Genomic DNA, 25,605 nt, shown 5'->3' on the forward strand with positions numbered 1-25,605 from the left:
GAGCACTGTATCGATTCAATTAAAGATTGAATAGAGTGTAGAGAGGCTGAGAAGCGCGAGCTCAATCAACACTTTTTAATGAATGGACAAGATTGGTTACTTTGTGAACGGCTTTACTTTGTGTACAGGTTCAAATCTTATTGAGAAGTGACGATTCTTACAGGTTAAGGTGTACAGGAGACACAGAGTGACCAGCTACAAAATTCACATGATACTTTTTTTTTTAATGCCACCACATTGATAGAGTGTCACACAGGCTACTCTTTATGTCCAAATTGTCACCATCCATCCAAAGTTAAGCATAGCCGTGGGTCACAATCGTTTTTTTTTTTTTTCCCCCCGCCCTGGCAGCTACTTTTTCTTCGCCTCTACTCAATATGGCCACACACAGTAAATTTCTCAGCGGTGTGATGTGGTTAAAGCAGGTCACGGTGAGAATTTATCAGCCGTCACATTTTCTCACGTTTGCTTCCTGCTGCCTCATAACTTAACTTCTGCAAAGAAGCCGAGTAAAAGGTATAATGTCAGGACCCCCCCCCCCCCCGCCCCCCCCCCCCACACACACACACTGTGTCAAAACAGAAACGACATTTCACCAAAGACACTTCCGCGCGACTGTGCTGGAATTCTTTCACATATGTACTCTCTAAAAGATGCTCTCCTTGCACAAACAACTTACTTTTTTTCCCGAAGTGACACTTTAAAAATATAGCTTTTGGTTTGAACTGGCTGCAATTGGCTGGCAACCACTTCATGGTGTACCCCACCTAATGTCCGATGACAGCTGGGTTCAGCTCCATCACGACCGCAACCCTCCTGAGGATAAGCCACTCGGAAAATGGATGGATGGGTTTGAATTGGGCATTAATGGACAAATATGAGACAGGAGAGCAGTATTTGAGTTTTTTGTTTCAAGGACATTTACACCCGGATTGGATATACAACTTTTGTTTGAATCCAATCATTTGTCATGTAAGCAAAAGTATGAGAACATTTGGAAAACCACTCACATGGATTATTCAAATAAATAGCGCCGAATGTCTGCGCTCAGTTTCAGCTAGTAGAATGAGATGCGTAACCAACATGAAAATCCGAAAGTAAACTCGAAGCGAGAAAAAAAAATGCAATTGTCCTCATGCAGTTAACTCATCACACATCACAGCTCTGATTTGTTTCGGTGAAGCTTGCGAGAATCAGAGCCATTCCACAACATAAGCAAGCATTTGGTAATAGAAAAGTAGCCCAAGGAAAACAACAGCAATTAATGACATTTTGAGCGCCGGAAAGAAAGAGCCTCAAAACCTTTTTGGTAATTTCTGCAAAAACCTCTAGAGGGCAGCAGGAAGGTCATGCATACAAACATTAAGACAAGTTCAACGAATTCTACAACAAACTTGATGTCCAAAGATAAACCTTCACCTACGGGAAGTTATGAGGCTAAAGGTTGGAGAAAGGAAATGCTCAGTTCATCAAACATACTGTATAACTCATAGGTGTCAAAGTCAAGGCCCGGGGGCCAGATATGGCCCGCCACATCATTTTATGTGGCCCTTGAAAGCAAATCAAGCATGTCACCTTCCATGATGCTTGCTAAAGTCTGAACCAAAATTTCAAATTGTCATGTCCAATTCATAACAACGTTTGAACAAGTCCTTATTCTTGACTTCTGATTTTATAACAAGTTAGCCATTAATTTGTTGTTCGCTCGCTCACTCACTCACTCACTCACTCACTCACTCACTCACTCACTCACTCACTCACTCTCTACCGACTCCTGCAGGATTCCTTAGTCACGTACCATCACATATTCCAATACACGCACGCACACACACACACACACACACACACACACACACACACACACACACACACACACACACACACACACACACACAGAATGCAACCAGTTGACGGCCCCCTCCATCACATGAGACACTGATATCCACCCAGCCTGTACTTTGCCTCCACCAAGAAGGGAGAGGACATCTTCTGCGTGGTGGGTGGGGGGGGATCGGGAGACGCCGACTTTGTCCGGGACTCGTTTCGGCTCGGTTTACGCATGAAGGAGCGAGGAGCCGTGGCGCGACGTCAATCTCCATGCCGCGCGCTGCAATGTGGAGCAGCACGCGTGATGGCAAGGCAAACAGGACGCACACAAACGGCTGCGCGGCGACCGGACTGCTCCGTTGGTGCGTTTGCTCGGGACGTGCGTGCGTAAAAAGGACTCCTCCGCTTCCCGGGGATTCCCTGATTGGTTGATTTGGTGGCTTGAGCATCCAGGAAGGCAGAAACTCGTCCTCCAAAACATGGTGAGTGTTCATTGTTTTCCTTTTATTCTTCCTTTGAAGACATCTGTGTGTTTCGGTTGCCATTAAGCACAGTCCAAAATAAATAAAGAACTTTAAAAAAAAACATTGGGCACACCTGCACAGTCAAATAAATAAATAAAATGCATTTAATAAAGTGTTACTGTGGTGTTTAATTTATGAGGTATGTTAGATAGAGATCTCTGTATTATTCGACACTTTTCAAATGAGTGAAACTATAAATATTTGATAGTAAATAATGCCATAAAGACGAAATGAAAAGTGAGCATCATCTTTGTTTTTTTGCAGTGGTGTTGCAAGTGCACCGCATTACGCACTGAGGTGCTCCTAATTGTCATGAACGGGGCTGCACAGTATAGAAACTGAGCAACACTTTCAAAAGAACCCATACATGTTTGCCATTAATAAGAATGCAATAAAAATAGTCATTATAAAAATAGAAACTTCACATGATGATCTCATTTATTCTCTACCTATCCATAAATGCAAATATTTGTTCTTTTGGAGCATAATGGACTTTGTGTACCTAATGAAACATCTTTTCCCGGAGAAGACCTTTGAAAAAAGCGATGGAAACCCCCATCGACTTTTGCCTGATTGTTATGGATGCGGGTGCATTATTGTGTCATCAATACTGAGACAATTGTTCACCCCACATCCTACACTGTGCATTTCAATTATGCAGAAAGGATATCGAGAGCAGCTCATAAGCACAAAGAGTGAGGGGCGCATTTGGAGATTCAGTTTGTTCACTCCCATCCGATGAGGATTTCTACAGATTGGTTTATACGACGTCTTATCATCATCATCTGTCATCTGGCCCTCTTCCGATGATCGGTCCCCATATTGGGAATATTTAAGTGATGTCAGAAGTCCAAAGTTGAAGAACTAAAGTTACTTAGCGGTGTGCAAGTGACTTGTCAAAAACCAAAGAGAAGCGGCATGATGAAAAGTACGCTGAGTGCACCGCGCCGACGCGCTCTGCTCTCTGCTCGTGGCTCAGATGTGAACACGGCAGCATCAGAGCCATTAGAACGGCTGGAAAATACTCGTCGGGTCGCGTCATGCACCGCCGATGAATAGTTAACGACAGAGTCGTGGAAATGAAATGGAATCGGAAATAGTTGAATAAACGAGGGGCCGTTCTCGAGACTCATTTGTCGCTTGCGACGGTAATTTTACAAATCATGGCTTAATCGTTAATAGTGGAGGAAATGAATGCTGATGTCGGGTGGTGGAAAAACAAAGCCAAAGATTTCAATCTCCAGAAGGGAAGTAGATGCTATAGAACTTTAGCTGGCGGTGGCAAGGTCGCGTGGTGTCTCGGCCCGCAAATCACTTAGATCGCTGTCAAGAGTCAAGGGTGCCTGGAAACGCCGTGAAAAACGACTCTCCGCTGCATCACATTAAATCAGTGACACGATAAGCTTTCAAAATGAAACCGTTCAAGACTTCTGGCGAGGTACATCAACAGGAGGGAAGAAAAAAAAAACAAGACAAATCAAAACTATGTGTAAAAGGGGACTCATTTAAAAAATACGTTACTTGCTTGTTTCAGAACAAAGTGGTACCTTGATTTATGTGCGCTCCGCCCCTGGTCGTCATGGTAACAAAACCTGTGCGCAGCATCTACGTGAGAGCGAACATCATGACGTGATGACGAGCAGTGCTGCCAGTTACTTTGGAAAAAGTCATTTATCCTTAAAAGTAACTTCACATGGTTACTGTTTACTTCATTTTAAAAGTCACAAAGTCAGATTACAGGTTATTTTATTAATTGCATTCAATAGATGCCGACAACGTTTCGCAACCTAAAATTGACAAGCAGGTTTGCCAGTACTTAGCAGGTTGTGTTTTTGACGCTAGATAATACTTTGTCAACAGCAGAGAATGTGCTTCATATTTTGTTTAGCTGACACAACCTCACTGGATTCGCAGCTTGAAAACATGAATCCCTCTGCTTCCTGTTGTCATTTTTCATGTGGTCAAAACGTGACATGGCACATATGTAACGTCGCCCACTTCAAGTTGTAGTTGAACAGTGATGCAGGGTAATGCATTAGAAATTAATGCATTGTTCTCTTTTTTTCTTACAGTACTAGAAAGCAGGCTAATCTAACACACTACTTTTCTCAGTGGAGTAATCTGACTACATCTGATTGAACAAGTCACATTTCGTTACTGCTGCGCAATTAACAGAGCTGTCAGTAAATTATGCCGGTCCGTCATTTGTTATTCCCCAGAGGTCAGGCCACCTGTTCGTCATCATCAGTCCATCATTAGTTCAAGCTGACCCAGTCCGATGTCGTCAGTCCGTCACTCTGTCATCGTTCGTCGCCGCTATTTTATTACCGTCGATACAGAAATTGTTGACAATGGTAATACACTGGAATAGGAATCATGTAGTTTTCAGTCATGGCGTTCCCTCATGCGTGTATGCGGGCTTGTGTTTTTAGATTAGGGGGAACGACCCCGGGTTCTGCCTGTCGTTGTCATGGTAATGAAATCTATATTGCCTATTGACCCAGCACTCTAATTGTACGCGATGAGGACTGCCCTCTCCAACAAAAGAAAAATGGTGTGTAATTATTAGATAAATATGAAACTATGTAAATATATTGAAAAAAATTATTATGTTGTCTTCTCACAAATTTACTTCCCAGCATTCTCTCAAGTGTCAAATATTGGGTCGCTACCTTTCTGGTAACTGTAATAACCTTCCTAAAAACGTATGAACTAAAATTGAGAAAGCATTTTCAATAAGGAAATAAAATCACAATCCTTTTAACCCTCTCAGGGACAGTGGCCACGACAGTGGACATCTTATCATGTTATCAGGTTACAGGATGCATGAAAGGGTAAAAGAAATGCAAACTGAAAGTACATCTTAAGTTAATAAAACGAACAATAATTCTAAGAAAAAAAAAGTTCTTGTTTTCATCGTTGCCATTTAATATGATACATGAGCTTTCGGTTTCGTTCATTTCAAATGTATTTACTTTGGTGTTGCTGTCCATCCATACATAAGGTAAAACCGTTTTTGTAGTTTTTTTTGTAGTAACTCTTTTTAATTTTGTGAGCTTTATTTTAAATTATCTGACACTTGACAAACACTCCACATATTAAAATTAATTTTAAAAAAAATCTAATGCTTAAACCAAAAAATCTAATAAAAGAAAGCATTTTCGAGGGGAAAAATGGCTCTAAAAATTAATTAAAACTAGTTGAATTAAAAAATAAAATAAAAGTCACCATGAAATAAATACTAACAATAATGAAAAATCCCAAACTCTCAAAATTCTGTTGTGTGGCGAAACCCTAGTTGTGGCTTCAGAGTGCAGTCCAGGAGTAAAACGTTGGGCTTTGTTGTATAATTTTTCATCCTTTGGCTACTTTGACAAAAGCCTGTCACAGAAATGTGATAAACAATCCAGAGAGAGTGTGCTTAAAACCATCACTGACCTCCACCGTTTCCAAAATAGCAATTTAAATGCTAATATCACTCCAAACATTTCCGCGCTACATATTCATAGCAACTGTAACTAAGGAAGAATGACATTTTATGCTTCTTGGCATCGTTATCAACACACTTGGGGGGGGCACATCGTCCCTCACTGTTTTTTTTTTCTTTCCATTTTTAATGTTGTTTACTTGAGGTCTGACAGGCGCAGGATGGCGATGAAGCAAATGTGAGATAATTTTAGCGTCACTTTGTGTCTTGAACGTGCCTCAAAAGCAGCAAAACATCACTACAAACACACCGAAATGCTTTGAGGTGCCTTTCAACTGTGCCGGCGTCGCATCACTGGCCCCGAAGGCCTTCCTAAGTCTTTACAGTTGTCTGCACATGAGTTGATGGAGCAGATGGCGCTGCAAAAAAAAAAAAAATTATAAATCTGCCTTCGGGCTATGAAACCCACCCTGGTGGAGCATCGATGAGATGTGGTGAAGATGTGGCCATGTGATCAATCATGCAGATGAAGATAGCCATTGATAAGCCAAAGTTGTTTGTAGCCATACAATGGACTGTTGTCAGTGCTGTGCTAGTGAAAGCAAGCTGTTGTCATATGTCACCGCAGTAATCATAACACCAGGGGGCGAGTCGGTGAAACAATGGATGTTCCTGAAAACGTTGCCTGGAGAGTTAAAAAAAGGTTTTGGAATGTTTGAACCTGACAGAGATGATTCCTGTTTCCATTATTTCCTATTGGAAGAATAGTTTCAAAAACCCTGGTTGAATGGGAAAACGTTCCACTCTACTATGGAGTGAAATATTATCGATTGCACACACTGCCCACTGAACTGTAATGATTTCCAAAAACGATGCTTTGCTTGGCTGGAAAGGTGAAGTTTTGTTGCGTGAAACTTGTCTGAGTTACAGTCCATATTTACATATCCGTTCAAAATCAAGAGTAAGCTCACAAATTCGTCTGAATCTTCCACTGACGCAACTTTTGAAGAAGTACCGTATTTTCCACACTAAAAGGCACACCTAAAAGCCTTCCATTTTCTTTAAAGCGCACAGCGCGCCTTAAAATCCGATGTGCCTTGTGTATGGTCATTATGGTAATATGTCAACCCCAAAATGGCTCCTTGCGAGAGACATGCTTACAACGCAGAGTTCAAATTTAAGGCAATCAGTTTCGCAATTGAACACGGACATAGAGCAGCGGCAAGAGAGTTCAACGTTAACGAGTTAATGTTATAACTTGCTGTTGGTTAAGTGAACTGTGTCGCTGCTTTATTAAATAAGTTTTACCGACATCTGATCATCGCTATAGAAATCCGGGTGTAGTGTCGTGTCGCGTTCTGTCGGCATTTCCTTGAGCGTAGCTCCATCTAGTGGATGCATTGTAGATTGTGTCTTATAACGCGGTGCGTCCAATATATGAAAAAAATTACAAAGTAGGCCATTCATTGAAGGTGCGCCTCATAATCCAATGGGCCTTTTAGTGTGTTTTTAACTTTGTTATGCAAGGAGCACACAAAAATCAGGGGCTTTAATAGAAAGTAACAATTTGGGAGCGGTCGGGTGCTCACGAGTAGCTTAATCTTTGGTTTATTCATTGACAAAACAATTCAAGTCAGCCATGAAATGAAATTGGATGAAATGGGATTAAATCGCAGCGTTGTGTTTGACAGAGCTACTCAGTCGCTTTCAAATGGAAAACCGCGAAACTTCTCAAACCTCCCTCAACATTTCTCTCCTGTGTTCCCATAATGAGAAACACCCGGTGCGATGAGTCATCCGTTTGATTTGATGCTTCAATGCAGTCTTCTGATCCTCTCGGAGTTTCCCCCCTTTTCAACGTGACGTGATCCCAGTAGTTACAGTCAGGATCATATCCGTCATACACAGCGTCGCGGAGAAAAAAAAAATCTCCCTCTGTCAAAATAATATTGACGTCTGCTATTTGAATCAAGAAAAAAATGTTTATATAGCATTAGAACCAAATTCTGTGGGCCTTGCAAGATCAGTCAAAATCGATTGAGGGGCTTGCTCCAGTGTCAGGTCACTGCTTTTTAATTCACCCTATGCAAATAAGCGTCAGTAAAAGTTGTTGAGACCGAGTTTGACGAAGATACATGCCATCCTTAATAGGTCAGAAGAAATTGTTACTTTAGCCAAGTCGATGAGCGTTGGCTAAAGAAAAAACAGCCCACACAATCACTCAGATCTATGCAACAGGAATTCCAGTCAGACCAGATTTTTTTTTTTAATTTGATTTGTATTTTAACTTGAATCGATTGATTATTTTTTGGGACAGCACATACATGAAGCGAAAAGCACATCTGCCTGACGGTTCTGAGGTTGGAGGTTCGGATACGGTATTCGGCTTTCCTGTATAAAGGTTTCCATGTTCTCCTTGAACTTGCGTGGGTTTTCTCCAGAGACTCCAGCGTCCTCCCACATTCAGAAAGAAGGTTCATTGAAGACTCCGAGCTGCGCTTAGGTGTGACCGTGAGTGTGAATGGCTGCTTGTCTAGAGGTGCCCTACAATTGGCTGGCGACCAGTCCACGTTGTGCGCTTACCTCTTGGGTAAAGTCAGCCGAGATAGGCTTCCGCTCCCCCGCAACCCTGGAGGGGAGAAGCGGGACAGACAATGGAGGGAGGTATGCCTGATTGGTTTTTGTGTTCTATTGTAATTGTAAAATGTTGGGTCGCCTTTATGTGCTGGAATGATGGGCCAGATTGGAAGCTATAAAATGTGACGGTGAAGTCTGGAACAGCCAAAGAACCGCATGTGGCTCGCCAGGTGCGTTTTGTCCACCTGTGCCCTACACCGCGGGCACACTTTGACTTTTACCTCAAAGGCCTCAATTTGCATTTCCATAACAATGTAAAAAAAATATATATTTTTTCTTCAACTTGCATTTGCATGCGTACGTAGGCGGATGGTTGGGGGGTGGTGCAGATGGTGCATGTGCGCGTATGCCTACGCAGCTCGAGAAGAACACCTACTCTCCATGCTCCGGGGCACCTGCAAACACGGATGTACCAAAAAAAACAAAAAAAAACAAACATGGCCCGTCAAAAAAAACATAATACATGATTTTTCATCTCACTCCTAAAAGGTTTGGATAGCCTTTAAGCACTGGAATACAAATAATACAACTGAACGATTATTTTTTGAAGCTGACTGTTTCTGGATCTTTTTCTGTGCGTGAAACATTAAGAGTAAAAATGATCTTACATTATGTGGTGATAATTAGAGTTGCGTTAAATTCTGACTTGTGGTCTGACTTGATCATTTTTCCACTTGTGTGATACTTGAAACAGTCGACTGTAGCGGGCATAAAAATGTTATGTCGGCGACAGTTTGACTCAGCGTCAAATTAATCTAAGTAAAATTATTTCCTCTGACAATATTTGTTTTAAAGTCACCAATTATGGATTTTGTTCAAGTGTCAGGTTCTCAACCGAATCGAATAATGTTTTGGATTCCAGAAATGCAGGCTCAGACAAAGTGTGACAAGAAAAACATTACAGAAAAGCACACTGACAAATTACAAACTGAAATCCGACAATGGACGAGGCAGCTTGGCGGTCCTTCAATACATGGCAAGGCTCGATGGGGAACGCGGAACAGGTGCGCCTGCTGGAGGGAAACGCCCCTTCACTCCAGCTGAAACTGAAACACAATCAAAACAGACAGAACATGACATCAAGGTTTCAGTGTATCCACGACAAGGCAATTTTAACAACAACCTTGAAAACTACGATCGCATATTTAATATGACAATCACAGACAGCAAAGTCATTAGGAACTGCGATCAAGCTCCGTTCAGCATCGGAAATGCATTTAGGTGAAACACAGTCACGTCGCTGCCGGAACAAAGGTTGGACACAGTCGCGCTTTTAGATGCTCGCTGAGCATTGGCGCGCCTCTTTATGAGCCAGATGTCCACTTTTATTTAACATTTCATTTGTACCAAGTGTCCCGTTAGCGAACATGCTTACTTTCCACTCCCGTGATGCTTGACGCCACAATATAAATTAGTTGCAGTGGTTTGTTTTTCCAGCGACCATTCAAAAGATGAATAATAGATGCCTTGTGTAGAAGAATGGACATATAAAATATAGATTAGTACAAGTGTTGGAGCCTTCCAGACTATTGGTATAGAGTAGCCTCAAGTTTCAAGAGCATACAGGTCCAAAGGATTTTTTTCCCCCCCGTCTAGGTTTAGAGAAAAAAAAAATCCAAATAATGTATCTTTCTTCATCTATCTATGCCTACAACATACAGTGGTACCCCTACTATTTCTTAACGAGAAACTTTTTTAAGTAGAGACACGTTTTCCATGTAAATGCCCTAATCCGTTCCAAACCCCGCCAAAATTCAGACATTATTTTCTAAAGCATAGAAAAATCATCAAAATATTTAATAAATACATGTTACAATTAGATTATTGCACAAATAATGAGAGTTGTGCAAAATGTAAAGTTTTTTAGTTCATGTTCTCTCTCAGAAGTGGTTTTTGCCTGAACTGATCCGAGGACTTTAGCAAAGTGAGCGATCGCCCGACTGGTGAACACTTTTTCTGGGTTATTTACATTTACCTAAGACTATCGAATCACCTCATAGGCCGAAGGCCGAATGACGAGGACGCTACATCGAGACATACGGTAGAGGTCCCTCTTAGCCAATGGGAGGCCAGGATATGCTTGGTAATAGCCAATGGCAGTGCAGATAGAAGTATGTTGCGTTCAGGAAACTCGGAGCTGCGAGTAGCAGCCCATACTGTATTTTTACCTTTCGTATCTTGAAATTTCCATCGTAACAAGAAGCAATATTTTCCTGTTGAGGTGTTTCGTAACTTCAAAATTTCGTATGAAGAGACGTTCGTAAGTAGAGGTACCACTGTCTAGCATCCCCTAAGTATAATCAACCTGTTGCCATTCATTCAACAGAAAAATAACAGCTTCATGATCAACTAAACAGGCCCAGGTTTCACATGTTCAAAATGTTGTGACATCGCAAAGTTCCCTCGAGCTCGCATTTCAAATGTCACGGCTCATCTGTTTTCTGGCTTTGGTCACATCCCTAATGTAGTGGCCCAATATTGCTCCATAGTTAGTCTCCTGACTCCCATTAAATTCTCATCCGTATTACCTATCATCAACTGTATTTCTCTTTTGACGTATTCTTCTCTACACAAGCACACACGTACGCACAGAACACACACTCATTAGAGTTGCGGCCCGCTGCCGTTTAGTGCACGCTCCAGTCAACAGCAGACAGGCGCTGACACACGAGCGGCGATGGCTCTACCTCTGCTGAGTTAAATCAATTATCCCCCCCCCCCCCCCTCGAGCCGGGGCCTTGCAGCGTTCGTCAGTCCGCCTGGTTCATGGGGTGAGTCGCTGGTTCATTTTGTACCGCGAAGACATTACTGTACAGCATCTGGTGGGACTCGGGCCAAGTCTGACAGGAGAACTGAATTGGATTTCTCATGAATGGAGCTGTGGTGTACTGAATTGTACGGCGGATACATTCCGTTTAGAATTTGGAGGAGCTTCCTGGTTTGCGCCCTGCCCTCGTGTCATTTAATTTAAAAGCCAGATGGAGGAACTAATGTCTTTTCACGCAAGCAGTATCCACCCCAATTTCGACAGGGCCTGTTCTTGATTGGAAATCTTTTCCTCTCATCCATCCATTACCAGCCTCATTATCTCATTGTCTCGTAAACCAGAGCACGGGGAGATAAGCCTCGTGTTTGACTTGACTGATATGTAAACAGATAGGCCATTCAGTCATCTATCACATGGGATGAAGGTGAGACTGGAATACAATGGAAGCTCTGAGGTCCAACAGGATTTGTTTCTGGAAGCAGGTCGATCTCCCATTTGTTCCCTTTTTGGCGATCATTTTTTTCCTCTATGGCGGAAAACGACTGATGCCGGTAAAATGAATTGGTTTTCTAAAGAGCTTTTCCAGATATGCAAAGACACGAAAAAAAAAGATCCATCCGTCCATTATCTGATCTGCTCAACCTCAAGAGGGTCTGCTGCAGTCTGTCAACTCAAACCCAGAGTCAGCTCGGATAAGCTGCAGCTTTCCATGACCCTAATGAGGACAAGCACTCAAGAAAACCGATGGATGGATGAGATGGGCGGATTTCTCTCTCCAGCCAGTGCAGTATAACTTTGCCTCAAGAGTTTCCACACACTTAATCGACAGTCATCATCTATCCATCCATTTTATTTTATGTCTTTATTCTCATTAGGGTTGCGGGTGAGCTAGAGTCGATCGCAGCTAACGTTGGGCAATGGTGTCGTGGCCTCGATCAACAATCTGCTCCATACAACACATGAATTGCTTCTGATGCCCATCCCTCGTGTCAACAAATGCATCCACCAAAGCAGAATCAAAGCAAGCACACATCACGAAAGTAACATGACTTGAAACGAAATTAGAGTTGCTCAGGAAAAAAAAAAAAAAAAAGATGCCTGTCATCAAAAAAAAACAACGCTATTGACTATTATGTGTGAAAGTCAATACTAAATAATTCCAATCCAATAACATATTAAAGCCGTCTTCTGACACTGCTTCCCCCCCACAGCACACACATCAAATGGAGAGAGTAAGAGCACAATCCTCCATCCTACGTTTTGCCGCCTGTCATCCTAATTGGGGGGATCCAGGGTGCTTGAAACTGGTGCCACTAGAGTCGGACAAGAAATGCACGCAATCGCATTCCCTCGGGAATGAAGAGTGACTACTAGATGCTGTCGTCAAGATGAAATGCCACAGAAAGGAATCACTGGGCGATAATAGCGCAGGTTAATAATTAAATGGGGGGGAGGCGGGGGGGTGTCGAGGCCCAATCCATATGGACCTACCACCAGAGGGTCAGGTTTTTGAATCCTGATCCTGTTATAGTCTACTGCGTTAAACAATGCATCATAGCATGACATTATTGTAGGGCGGAACAATCTAATTGTAATTCCGACATTCCTTAAATGACATGAGCACATATTATTGCTTTTGCTTGTCACACATGCAAAAGTACCATAGTAACGACGACTTTGTATTTCAATGTATTGTAATTCTGCCACTGTGCAGTGACAAGCATGCACTCTAAAGTTTTGCATTGTAGTAAATTCACCAATTTTCTATTGCACTTCTCTTTTTAAGGATAGTGGGTGAGGCACACGTAAACAACCAGTCACACACTTATTGACACCTATGGATCACAGAGAGCCCCCGGTGATTCTAACATGCATGACACTGGGCTGAGATTCAAACCCAGAACCTCACTGTGAGGCAGATGTGCTAACCACAATTGCGCCGTGATGCATGTTCATGACTTGTTTAATTAAACCGAAGTCAGGGCGATTGCACGGCTCTTGTTGTAAATTCCTTGTGCATCTTTTGTACCAAGTGAATGGGGAAGGAGCGGCCTCGAGAGAAAAATGCTCATTTTGGAGCACGGTTCTGCCGGTAAATGTGTCAATTTGTTTTGATTGGTTGTTTAGTATGGAAGTGTGGAACACCCAGTGTGGAGTAAATCTTTTTGACTGAGCTATGTCGTTCGAACCTATTTATTTTTGTTTGAACATATTGGTAAAACATAGGCTAAATCCTAAAAACATTTTTTTCCCATAACTGTACAGCATAGGTGTCAAAGTCAAGGCCCGGGGGCCAGATCTGGCCCGCCACATCATTTTATGTGGCCCGCGAAAGCAAATCATAGATGTCAACTTCCATGATGCTTGCCAAAATATGGACCAAATTTTCAAATTCTCATATGTAATAAATAAGCGAGATAGTGTCAGCATTTTTTTTTGGTGCCAAACCCCCCACGACAGTGACTTAAACAATAGCTTTTTAATTATGACTGGTTTCAGTCATAATGGCCCTCCAAAGGAAATGGTGACTAAAATGTGGCCCGCGACGAAAATAGGTTTGACACCTCTGCCGTACAGTATCGTGTTAGGCTCCAAAAACGGACGAATTTCCCCATCACCTTTGATTATGGATGCCAACAATTCCATTCATCCATCCATGCATCCATTTTCTGAATCGCTTTATCTTCACAAGGGTCGCGGTGGGTGCTGAAGCCTATCCCAGCTGTCTTTGGGCAGTAGGCGGGGGACACCCTGAACCGGTTGCCAGCCAACCGCAGGGCACACAGAGACGAACAACCTGCACTCACACTCACACCTAGGGACAATTTAGAGTGTTCAATCGGCCCGCCATGCATGTTTTTGGAATGTGGGAGGAAACCGGAGTACCCGGGGAAAACCCACGCAGGCACAGGGAGAACATGCAAACTCCACACAGGGAGGTCGGAGCCAAAATCGAAGCCTGCACCTCTGCACTGTGAGGTCGGCGCGCTAACCACTGAATCACCGGGCTGCTCCAACTATTTCATAATGCAGAAAATAACATTAAATATTCACGGCATTTTCCATTTACTGTTAATTTATGATGCCTATGGTGCTTTCTTAATGTGCGCTACTGAATGCTTGAGCTCATGGGTTAAAAAGCCAGTCGAGTCATAAAATGGGAGGTTTTGTGTTTGTGCTTCATCGTGTTGTGATTCATTCCATTTAGACTAAAACTGTCTGAGCTGAATTGAACATACATTAACCTTGCGCGGAAATCTAGCCATCAGGCTCGCGATGAGAGTAAATAAATGAAGCGGGCTGTGTGTGTGTGTGTGTGTGGTGTTTGTGTGTGTGTGTGCGCACGGGGGTGGGGCGGGGGGTCCCAACGATCCATTTACAGGTTGAGTTTGGTCATGATTCATGTGGGTGGTTTTGTTTGTTTGTATATGAATACAGGAAGGGGCAATAACGAGAAGCCATTTAATGAAAACTAAGTTCCTCTCTTTTGTCTCACATGCAGAGGAAGACCAAGGAAGTACGGCGCAAGCCTTGACTGGATCACCGTCGATCGGCTTCACGTGGACTCCACCAGAGATCGCTGGCTGACAACAAGCCGAGCCGTGTATCTGTCGTCATCATCTTACCGCACGCAGCGCGGCGCCTCGCCTTATTGAAACGGAGGAGCCCATTAAAGTGGTTGATAGATACGAAGGTTCGGCGTTGAGGTGCTGTTGCCGGATGGCTGCAGCTTGGAGATGAGATAAGAGGAGTGGAAAGCAGAGGAACAAAAGTGGCCATCTGACAGCAGCTGAATACAAATGAGTATCCATCACTCCGACTGCAATGTAAGCAGGCCTGAATCGATAATATAAAATTGAAATGGACAAATAAGTCGGCTTCAGTTACAGGAACATTAGCTCGGAACACGAAATGATGGAATTAGACGTTAGCTTCGGGTTGATATGAAAAACAAGGCATGGGGGGATTCAACCCTGCGCTCTTGGGCGCGTGTGCAATGAGGCTCTTGTAAAGCTGTCGAGAATGGCGAGCAAGATGGAGGTGTACAACAGCTCCCTGGACTACTTCACCAGCAACGTCTCGGAGATTCCCGACCCAACCACCGCGTCTCCCTACTGGAGTGACGCCTCCGTTTTGGGCTTCCAGATCTCCCTGTCCACGCTCCTGGGCGCGGTGACCTTCGCCACGGTGCTGTCCAACGCCTTCGTCATCGCCACCATCTTCCTGACCAGGAAGCTGCACACGCCCGCCAACTTCCTGATCGGCTCGCTGGCCGTCACCGACCTCCTGGTGTCCATCCTGGTGATGCCCATCAGCATCGTGTACACGGTGAGCAAGACCTGGTCGCTGGGGCAGATCGTGTGCGACATCTGGCTGTCGTCCGACATCACCTTCTGCACGGCGTCCATCCTCCACTTGTGTGTCATCGCCCTGGATCGCTACTGGGCGATCACGGATGCGCTGGAATACTCCAAACGCCGCACCATGCGCCGAGCCGGGATCATGGTCGGAGTGGTGTGGGTCATCTCCATATCGATTTCCATGCCTCCGCTCTTCTGGCGGCAAGCCAAAGCCCACGAGGAGCTGACGGAGTGCTTGGTGAATACAGATCAGATCTCGTACACGCTCTACTCCACTTTCGGGGCCTTCTACGTTCCCACGGTGCTTCTCGTCATCCTCTACGGACGGATTTACGTGGCGGCGCGCTCCCGCATCTTTAAAATGCCCACGTCGTCCGGGAAGCGCTTCACCACGGCGCAGCTCATCCAGACCTCGGCGGGCTCGTCCCTGTGTTCTCTCAATTCCTCGTCCAACCAAGAAGGGCACGTCCACTCGGGGACGGGAAGCTCACCTCTCTTTGTGAACAGCGTGAAGGTGAAACTGGCCGACAGCGTGCTGGAAAGGAAGCGACTGTGCGCGGCTCGCGAGAGGAAAGCCACCAAGACGCTGGGCATCATCCTGGGCGCTTTCATCGTGTGCTGGCTTCCGTTCTTCGTGGGCACCTTGGTTACGGCCATTTGCAAAGAGTGTTGGTTTCACCCGGTGCTCGTTGACGTCTTCACCTGGTTGGGATACCTCAACTCGCTCATCAACCCGGTGATCTACACCATGTTCAATGACGAGTTCAAGCAGGCCTTCCAGAAACTCATCAAGTTCAGACGCTTCTCCTGAAGACCAAACAAGCTCACGGAAAATCGTCGAATCAAATAGAATGAGTCCAATGTAAATTGTCCATCTTGTGAACATATGAACATATGGTCGATGTTTTTATTTTTTACACCCAATTGCTCAGTGCCATACCATGCCTGCCTGACAAAAAGACTTGCATGCGGAAAAGTCAGAACAATAGCCTTCATCTCGGAAACGGGAGGAAGAACAATGGATGATTCATTCAGCAGGGATGTGCACTCACTGGCCACAACATTAGGCACACCTGAGCTAATGCAGCACAAGTGTGCTGTGGAGCAGCTTGAAAAAAAATAATAAATACAGAAACGATTCCACAAAGGAATTACTGTTACTGTAATTAAAACCCTGACTTAAAATCTTTCAACATCTTGATCAAATTTCCAGTTGAAGACCCTGTAAAGTGAATCTAATGATATTTGTTACCTAATACCTTGTACATGAGGATAATTGCTGAAGACCTGTGCAAAACTGAGAACTATGTAGTACTGAATCAAGGACATTTAGGGCTTTATATTTGTAGATGGTGCGGCTATGTTTGAGAGTACAAATTGGCTTATCGTGATTTTCTTTTTGACTGTTTGGCAATTTAGCAGCGCCTGCTGCGCCGTGCTGGGCGTACCAATGGCATTTCCTTTGAAATTCGTCTGACGGACCTGATGTTTTGGGTCCTGAAAGACAACTAAACTTTAAGCCTACTGCAACCACTTCTAACTATAGGCTCAGGTAGTGCATCAAAAGTTTTGGGAGTGAGGAAAAAATGTTTTTTTTTTCTTTTATTTTGAACCCCCCCCTTTTTTTTTATCATTCAATTTCAGGTCTTTACTGTCTTCTGTGTGTTAAATGATGGATTTGCACTTTACAGGGACTTGGTGTGACCACCATGATGTGCTAGACTCACTAGGTTACCGTGCTGCTTCATTCAAAAAAATGATAAGAATGATTTCTTGGAATCCACGACAAGAGCTGTATCACAGTCCAGTATGATCCAAAATTTGAGTGATATTTTGCCAACCATTTAACCATTTTGGTCATATCGTGATTCAACGGTTGTGTAATAATCAAAGAAAAAAAAGCTAATAACAGACATTTGAAATTCAGTCAGGTGTTTTGGAAGCATTTATTGTAACAATAATAAAATGTGTTTGGTGTGTTGCTTCAGTAATGTACCTCGTGATATGGATATTTTATCCCGCAAATTCGTTGTGATTGACACTGTCAGGAAAAAAAAAATCTGTTTTATATAAAAATCTAAAATTTATTTTAGTTTTTTTTCCACCATATTTTCAAATGTAGTGGTTGATTAATTACTAAACCGCAGAGACTAACTGGCATCTATCAGGCATATTTCGATTATTTTATTCCAATAGCAATGTAAACTTTTTTATCGATGCAGCTCTTGCAGAAATATGACCTCACAATTAAGTGTACCCAATGAAGTGGCCAGTGAGCAGAGAGACTGAACGCAATCCAGCTTTCGGAAGCCCCGAAAGCCATCAAATGTGTCTGTCTCCGTGTTGTACTGTATGCTGCTGCTCCTGTATGTTTTCTGTGGTACAGTAAAGTACTTACCCTAAAAGGTTCAGTAAATTGCTCTCCATGTATGCTCTTGTGTGCACTTGAAAGTATTTGCGTGTGTCTGAGTGTAGAAGAGGTGGCGGCTTGATTGAAATGTATGCGCTGTCAGCGCAAGGAGCGCTGTGGAGTGTTTGACATTTGTTTCAGCGCAGGCTCGCCTTGTTTTTACGCCAACTGAAAGGGGAAAAGGCATTACTCAATAAAATGATAAAATGCATTACTGGACTAAAAGGCAAGAATACCTTAAAAAAAATAAAAGTCATACCCAACATCCAGAGCACTTTAGCAGACTGCTGGTGATGGACAAAATAATTCAATTACATATGGGAATATGAAGAGCATTCTGCACTACATTTAAGAATGTGTACGGCGCGATGGAAGACTGGTTAACCTGTCCGCCTCACAATGCAGAGGTGCAGGGTTCGATTCTGGCACCGGCCTTCCTGTGTGGAGTTTGCATGTTTTCCCTGTGCCTGCGTGTGTTTTCTCCGGGTACTCCGGTTTCCTCCCGGATTCCAAAAACATGCACAGTGAGTTACTTGAGCAATCTTAATTGGCCTGAGGTGTGATTGTGGGATAAATTTGAGGCTTCCATGAAACATATAAAAAAAAGAAATGTTGCAGAGTTATCCTTTTTAGAGCAAGTGACCCGCGTGAACTTTTTATGCATTCAATGTCAAGGTATGTTAATCAACAACAGCAACACATAAAGGTTGCATACATTTCAGGCCGTTGCTTCAGTGTATGTCAGAGATGAAGAGAAGCTGTGCTCAGCTGGAGATGGTCAAAGCCACCTGCAGTCTATAATTGGGGAGATAAACCATATTTCATATTTGTGTGTGCGTGTGTGTGTGTGTGTGTGTTTAGGGCTGGGGTGGCGGCGAAACAAGAAGATCCATGGCGAGAAGAATCAAAACATTTCAGACAAAATGGCAGTCATGTGTGGATTTTATGACAGCACGGACCCTCAAGCCATCCCTTTTACTCAGCACGTGACCCCAATTAGTGTGAGTTCAAACGACAAAAAAACTTGTGAGGCCAGGAGCCACTATTTTCGGGTTTTTCGACAGCTCGCACATGATAAAACAACTTTGAAGCAATAAGACCTTGTGACCCGATAGCCCCTCCTTGCTATCATTTCTTCTCAATGCCGCTTTAGTCTTTTCTCAGGCACTTGAGTCTCTAATGGCCTGCAAAGGACCGCCAATGTATTATTCATATCAACGACAGTCTCCCATTCACATTTGTCTTTGTTGTGTTTAGTGGGTGCGTACGTCATGATTATGTCTGGGCTTGAAGCAACAATAAGTTATCATTTGACCTCTAACTACTGTTGCTGGCACACAACCTTGTATTGGAAGAATTACACTTTTTTTTTTTTTTTTGTCGCGGAAACCCGTAATCAGTGACTTTAGTGGTCAAAAATAATAATTGGACCAGCCAGGACACCGCCTGCTGGGTTGGCGGGAACAAAGATGGCAAGTACTGCTGTTCACAGTTGTATAAAGTGTTTGTACAAATGCTGCTGCGCACAAAAAAAAAGATCAAAAGCAATAACATCATTATTTCATGATATGTTTATTATAATACATTTTTCAACACAGTATGGTTGCTTATCATTCATTCATCACTAAGGTCCGGTTTACAGTTGAACGTGGTGGTTGTGCAACTTTGGCTGTACGTAAATCGGATCTATTTTATTCAAACGTAACAAAATACAGTAAAATAAGTCTTTAATTATATAGACATGAATTGTAAATTGTAATCAACATTTAATGTAGTCATTAATATCCACAATGACATCGTTGATAGATCGCACAAATTGTGACTTCAACATGCTTCCTTGACGCCAATTCGGTCGACTACTTGCATCTTGGGGCATCTTGGGGCCTTACAAAAATGTGCAGGGAACAACAAATAGGTGAGTTATTCTGTGAATAGCTGACCACCCCCCCCCCCCACCAAAAAAATCCCCCACTAAAATTGTGACTTGCAGAATTTCACTGAATATAATCACTTAATATATTTATGTTGCACTTCTTTTTCATTTTGTAATTTTGCCCAGCATTCAGTGTGATGTTGTACCGCAGATTTTTTGTTTGACACTTCAAATGTAGGGGGAGCAAGGGAGCAAAAAAAGCTTTCGTGCACGCAATTAATTCGCATTACCCTCTTCGGCAGCCCCTACACGTATAAATAAATCATCAACTGTAATGGAGGCTAATGATTGGCAACCTCCACAGCATCTGCTTCCTAAATAACTTTGCATATGTTATCCCAGATGTGAGAGGTCACGTTACGGCCTTGTAATGTACAGTATAAAGCGAGGTACCATTAAACAGCGTTGGACAAATAAAAAGCTAATTGACCCGGCAAGACAATTTAAGATGGTCCAAATGATGTATCCCGCTGGGAGTCTTTAATGCAAACAAACGTCGCCTAAGTCAGTGATAATTCGAATGAATATCCACATCATACCTGGGGAAAGGAAATAGTGATGTTGAGGCCACTGTTTCCCTTTCTTTACTGAGCCATATCTTAAATTTGAAAAATCTCAAGGAACACCACCAAAGAAATGTCACAAAAAGTACATATATACATTTAAACAATGTTTTTTGTTGTTGTTGTTGTTGTTGTCATTTGTAAAGGAGAACCTAAATTATGCAAGTGATCCCAAGGGAAATGAATGGCTGTGCGGAGCAGGCTTACACTGTGATTAACAAGCGTGTACGCGATCTGATATTCTTCCCTCCGCCTCCAAACCAGCCTGACCACTTGGCCTGCCCTTTCTCCTTGCGTTTAGAAACACATGCATATTTCAAGGCGTGTAGCACACAAGGCCCCGGCAGAGCTGAACTGTACTTTGTGGGTAGAAGCCTTCACCAGACTAAACCCACGGAGAATGTAAAATGCTCCATGCATATATTTTCCACTTCATCGCACGGCATATTTTCACTCAATATCTTATTTGATTTTCAAGTTAATAATTTAACACCAAATATTTCAAGGCCATGTTTCGTATGTTTGCACGGACAACAGCGAAGCATATTTTTCCATTCTGTTTTTCTTTTTTACTTCCGAGCAGAAATTTCATTGGTCAGTGGCAAGAACTTCATTTGAGTCCTTGACCATTTTGAAACATAAAGACATCAAAACGTTCTGAATTAATTTTGCAAACAAGTGACACTAACTTTTTTTTAAATGCTTATCTTGAGGTTGTTAGGCGGCCCGGTAGTCCAGTGGTTAGCACGTCGACTTCACAGTGCAGAGGTACCGGGTTCGATTCCAGCTCCGGCCTCCCTGTGTGGAGTTTGCATGTTCTCCCCGGGCCTGCGTGGGTTTTCTCCGGGTACTCCGGTTTCCTCCCACATTCCAAAAACATGCATGGCAGGCTGATTGAACTCTCTAAAATTGTCCCTAGGTGTGAATGTGAGCGTGGATGGTTGTTTGTCTCTGTGTGCCCTGCGATTGGCTGGCAACCGATTCAGAGTGTCCCCCGCCTACTGCCCGAAGACAGCTGGGATAGGCTCCAGCACCCCCGCGACCCTAGTGAGGCTTAAGCGGTTCGGAAGATGGATGGATGGATGGATCTTGAGGTTGTTGCTTCTTTCGGAATAAGTCACCAAAAAGCCAAAGAAAAAGCAAAACACGTGCTAAGTTAATTATAATCACATGCAACTGCTGATCTCAACTTCAACTTCATTTATAGAGCACAAAAAAAACCAATTGCAGATGTAAGAAAGTGCTGCCCTTATTAAAAGTGTAAAATTAGCATTCTAATGAAACCACAGATGAATCCGATTCAAACACTCCGTATAATTTCTAAAGTCTAACATGAAGTGGTTTAATCGAGCATTTAGCATGTTAAATCGCGGTAAAACTTCCAACGGAGAACATAAAAATGCTTGTTTTTTTGATGCCACAACAAACACAGCGAGTGGGATTTGATCTAACCAAGCGGGAAAATAGCCCGTGCGGCTTGGTCAAACAACAATATAAATCAGATTCAGCATTCAGGAAATCTCCCTGTCACTTTTGTATATCACCTTCAGGCAATGTTTCCAGTTTTGGGTTTCTCTTGGTTGAACGTAGAAACACTGAAGACAGCAGCAACATAATCACTCATTGGACACTTCATTAGGCATGCCTACCTTCCCTAATCAGATCCAACATATAAACAAGAATTGTAATATTCCTTTTTGTCGGTGCAGCTATAGCTGATTGAGTGTCCTGTGAGTGTAATTTACCAATGGGATTTGACACAAAAATGTATTTTTTACAAAATGACAACAACCTTTTTTATTTTGTGAGTATTGGCCAAGTATTGAATCGACAGAAACTGCCATGTTTTGACTGGAGGAGACTCAAAATAGAATTAGTCGTGTCATACTCTGAAGCCATCAGTGGCAAAAGTACTCACAGTCTGTACTTTAAGTAGAAGTACAGATACTTGTGTAAAAACAATGGTAAAAGTATTAGTTATGACTCAAATTCCGTTACCTGTGCTTAAGTAAGATTAAAAAAGAAAAAAAAAACAGACTCTGATTTGCAAAAGTGAAAAAGATTCTTGATAATTTGGAACAATGAAAACAATAACTTCTCTTTTGCTATCTTACATAGAGCCGGCTTGACTTTTATGCTATTTAACATGTCCCCATAGCGTTGCTAACATCAAAACATGCTAAATTAGTTAACGGTAAATGATGAAAAAAACACCCTATGCGCATGTTTGTTTGTTTTTTTCAAATTACTTAATTCATGTATGAACACCAGAAACTGGAGTTTATTAGGCTCAAACAAGACACAACAGATTGGCCACAAATCATGATATCTAGGTAGCTAGCTAGCTAGCTAGCTAACCGCTGTCTCTTAATGGACATTAGAGTTGAACAGGGCGTGAATTCTCATGTCTCAAAATACAAGCAGATTTCTGTAACCACCTCTCAAAAATTGAGTGAGTGATGAGAATGCTGTACAATGGAATATCTGATTTTGTGTTATGAAAACAATGAGTTGTGGTAGTGTCTTCCCAAAGAAGCTCAAGTACCGGTAGTTGAACTGTAATTCAAGATTGACATGCATCCTACTTAGAGATAAGTCCTATCTTCTTATCTGCAGTTCTTAATTTATGATATGGGAATCCATTTTAATTACTGGCAGTCACTTTCAACCTCCAAATCAATATTCAGCCTGGCTTGGAGAGAGTTATCACTGCCAAATGGCACAAATCCAGATGAGCAGTGCAAGCGCCGGGTTTTTCCTCACAAAGACCACACTAACATTTGAAAACATTTTCCAGCACCGAGTTGGCTGGAATTCATTTGGCATTTGATGAGAAAATTAGCCTTTGATCGTGTTCTTTAGGAGCGGCTGGGCATGAAAAAAGGTCAGATTTTAAATGTTTCACATTTTTAGCAAAAGCGCAACATGTAAAAAAAAAAAAAAAAGAAAAGTGAATGATCGCCACGTTTCTCCACATGAAGCTCAACTCACGTCACATTGTTTTCTTGGCACCAAGATGACACCAAAATAAATGGGATTGGGGAAAAAAAGGAATATAGTATGCATATTTAGTCAGTGATTAACTGCGGTTATGTGTGGATTTGCAGTAGACTGGACAGCGGGAACATTCCTAGAAGGCACACAACATTGTGGAGTGATCGCATGTCAACTGGAACACTGTCTCCTCGTCATCTTAAATACTATGCAAATAACAAGGCTTTTCATTCTTCTGTAGGTGCTGTTGTTTTGGTTAGCAACAAAGCCCGGCAGTCATCTCTTTGATATACGTGCGCGAACTATATTTTCTATGAACTGAAGTCTTCAGTGGATGACAACGTCCATTTATTGATCCGCAAGAACAAAAATGGTTGCCATGACAACTTAAAAGCAAACCACGGGAGACACAATGCAATGTCAATCATGCGGACAAGATCCTAGCAGCGACATTTATACAACAAGAGCCCGTCAAACATAGACTTGTGCGGATTATTATTATGAGTACAAGTGCGATTGACCATAGATTTTCTTTTCATTTCCCTTAAAGTCGCTTCATTCCTACACATTGGATCTTTTCATTTTGATAGAGCGAGCTCATGAACAATATTGCTTTTTTTTTTTTTTGTCGTCAGTCTTGGTGAACCATGCTGAAAGATACGTGTGCTATAATGAAGATTCAGTCAAAATTCGTCTTCAGTCATCAGTGTTATGAGGCGAACTAGCTGCTGCTGAATGCATGACTGCAACCTCGTGCCGCGTGCGTCTCCCGCAATAAATACTGCATCGTCTTCTTTCACAGAGAGCTTCTGCATGGATCAAAATGGCTCTTTTTTTTCCGCCCCTGACCTACTGCTCTGCAGTTTGAGGAAACATTTTGGATCTCTCCAGCACAATAAGGTGAATGCACAATGTAACAAAAGTTACCCAGCCAGTCATCGCTGTGGCCACAAAATAAATTACATACATACGCATACGCCAGAATCCAAGATTTCTTTTTTTCTTCTTCTCTGAACTCCCATTTTTGAGGCTGACCGGGAACGTAACAGCAAGTCTGACACTTTGTCGTCATCTGTCCCTTGTCCCCGTGTCACAATGAAGTTGCATTTCCATCGAAGCGGCCACACATTTATAAGTCAAGTTGGATGCTATCTGATTGGAAACGCCAGCGTAGTCTTTGATCGACACAAAAAAGGCTGGCCTTTCGGTCTCCAGTGGCCCGTATTCCCCTGATTATCCCAGGCAGTTGGTATCCCTCTATGACCTGAGTAACTCACCAGTTGAAAGGAGCTCAGCTGAGAGGCAAGGAAAGAAGAAGAAAAAAAATCTGTACGAAACCAGGATGATGAAATGAGATTAAGTCGGAGGAAAGACATTTGGAGATAAAAGAAGTGGGGCACCTGCTAGCAACTTTCATTTGAACCATTTCAGTAAGTTTCCCATGCAGAAAAGTAGAATTAATTTATCAAAAGCATAAACTGACCTCTGTCAAGGTGGAACAACAATGCCAACTAGTCATAGGCTCAAATCCATGTATCATTCATTTCAATTAGAAATCGAAAATTCAAAACTGAAAGTGACTGATTTTGAAAGAAAAAAAATAAGATTTTCATTCTTCATTTGTAGAGTTACATTTGAGTATTTAATTGGTTGATTTTATGTAAGTGCATTACATTTACAGTATATAGCGCAAGCCTCACATAGAATTGTCCGAGATAAACAGTGATGTCTTGCGATACAACTCAACTGTCAACTGTCAAATTGTTTTTCTCCATTGAACTGAAAATGAAAGACCATTTTTTAATAATTAATTTTTTATATAAGAAAATAATTCTATAAAACGGTACTTATATTACTATATTACATCATTGATTTTGGATGGACCGGTTTGACAGGGCATTTTCCCTTCAAAGTTGGGTTAGGACAGTTCTCAAATAGTGGGGCGTGCCCCCTCCCCCTTGGGAGGTTGGGGGGGTGGCATGGTGCGATGCCAGGAGGGTTAGGGTTAGAGGATCGGGCTTGCTTTAGGGCTAAGCGTTGGGGTTCGGGTTAGGGGTTAGGGTTAATGGTTAGGGTTAAAAGTAAAAGTTAGGGTTAGGGGTTAGGCCTAGGGTTAAGTGTTAGGGTTAGGGTCAGGGTTGAGAGTTAGAGTTACACTTGTG

General features: G+C 42.6%; 1 protein-coding gene across 1 annotated transcript; it reads left to right on the forward strand.

Annotated features, from left to right (window-relative positions):
- The first annotated feature begins 2,018 nt into the window (after positions 1 to 2,018).
- htr1d (5-hydroxytryptamine (serotonin) receptor 1D, G protein-coupled) lies at positions 2,019 to 17,959 on the forward strand. The gene is made up of 2 exons (XM_086127436.1): positions 2,019 to 2,309; positions 14,685 to 17,959. The coding sequence occupies exon 2, from the start codon at positions 15,206 to 15,208 to the stop codon at positions 16,352 to 16,354; it is 1,149 nt and encodes a 382-aa protein (XP_085983562.1). The 5' UTR covers positions 2,019 to 2,309; positions 14,685 to 15,205; the 3' UTR covers positions 16,355 to 17,959.
- Positions 17,960 to 25,605: the final 7,646 nt, after the last annotated feature.

Source organism: Hippocampus guttulatus, chromosome 13, assembly GCF_054856545.1.
Source record: "Hippocampus guttulatus isolate MCC_2025c chromosome 13, RoL_Hgut_1.0, whole genome shotgun sequence".
NCBI classification, from domain to species: Eukaryota; Metazoa; Chordata; class Actinopteri; order Syngnathiformes; family Syngnathidae; genus Hippocampus; species Hippocampus guttulatus.

Excerpts from the sequence above, each read along its gene's own strand:
- htr1d (XM_086127436.1), top strand. The coding sequence starts at position 15,206 with ATGGCGAGCAAGATGGAGGTGTACAACAGCTCCCTGGACTACTTCACC.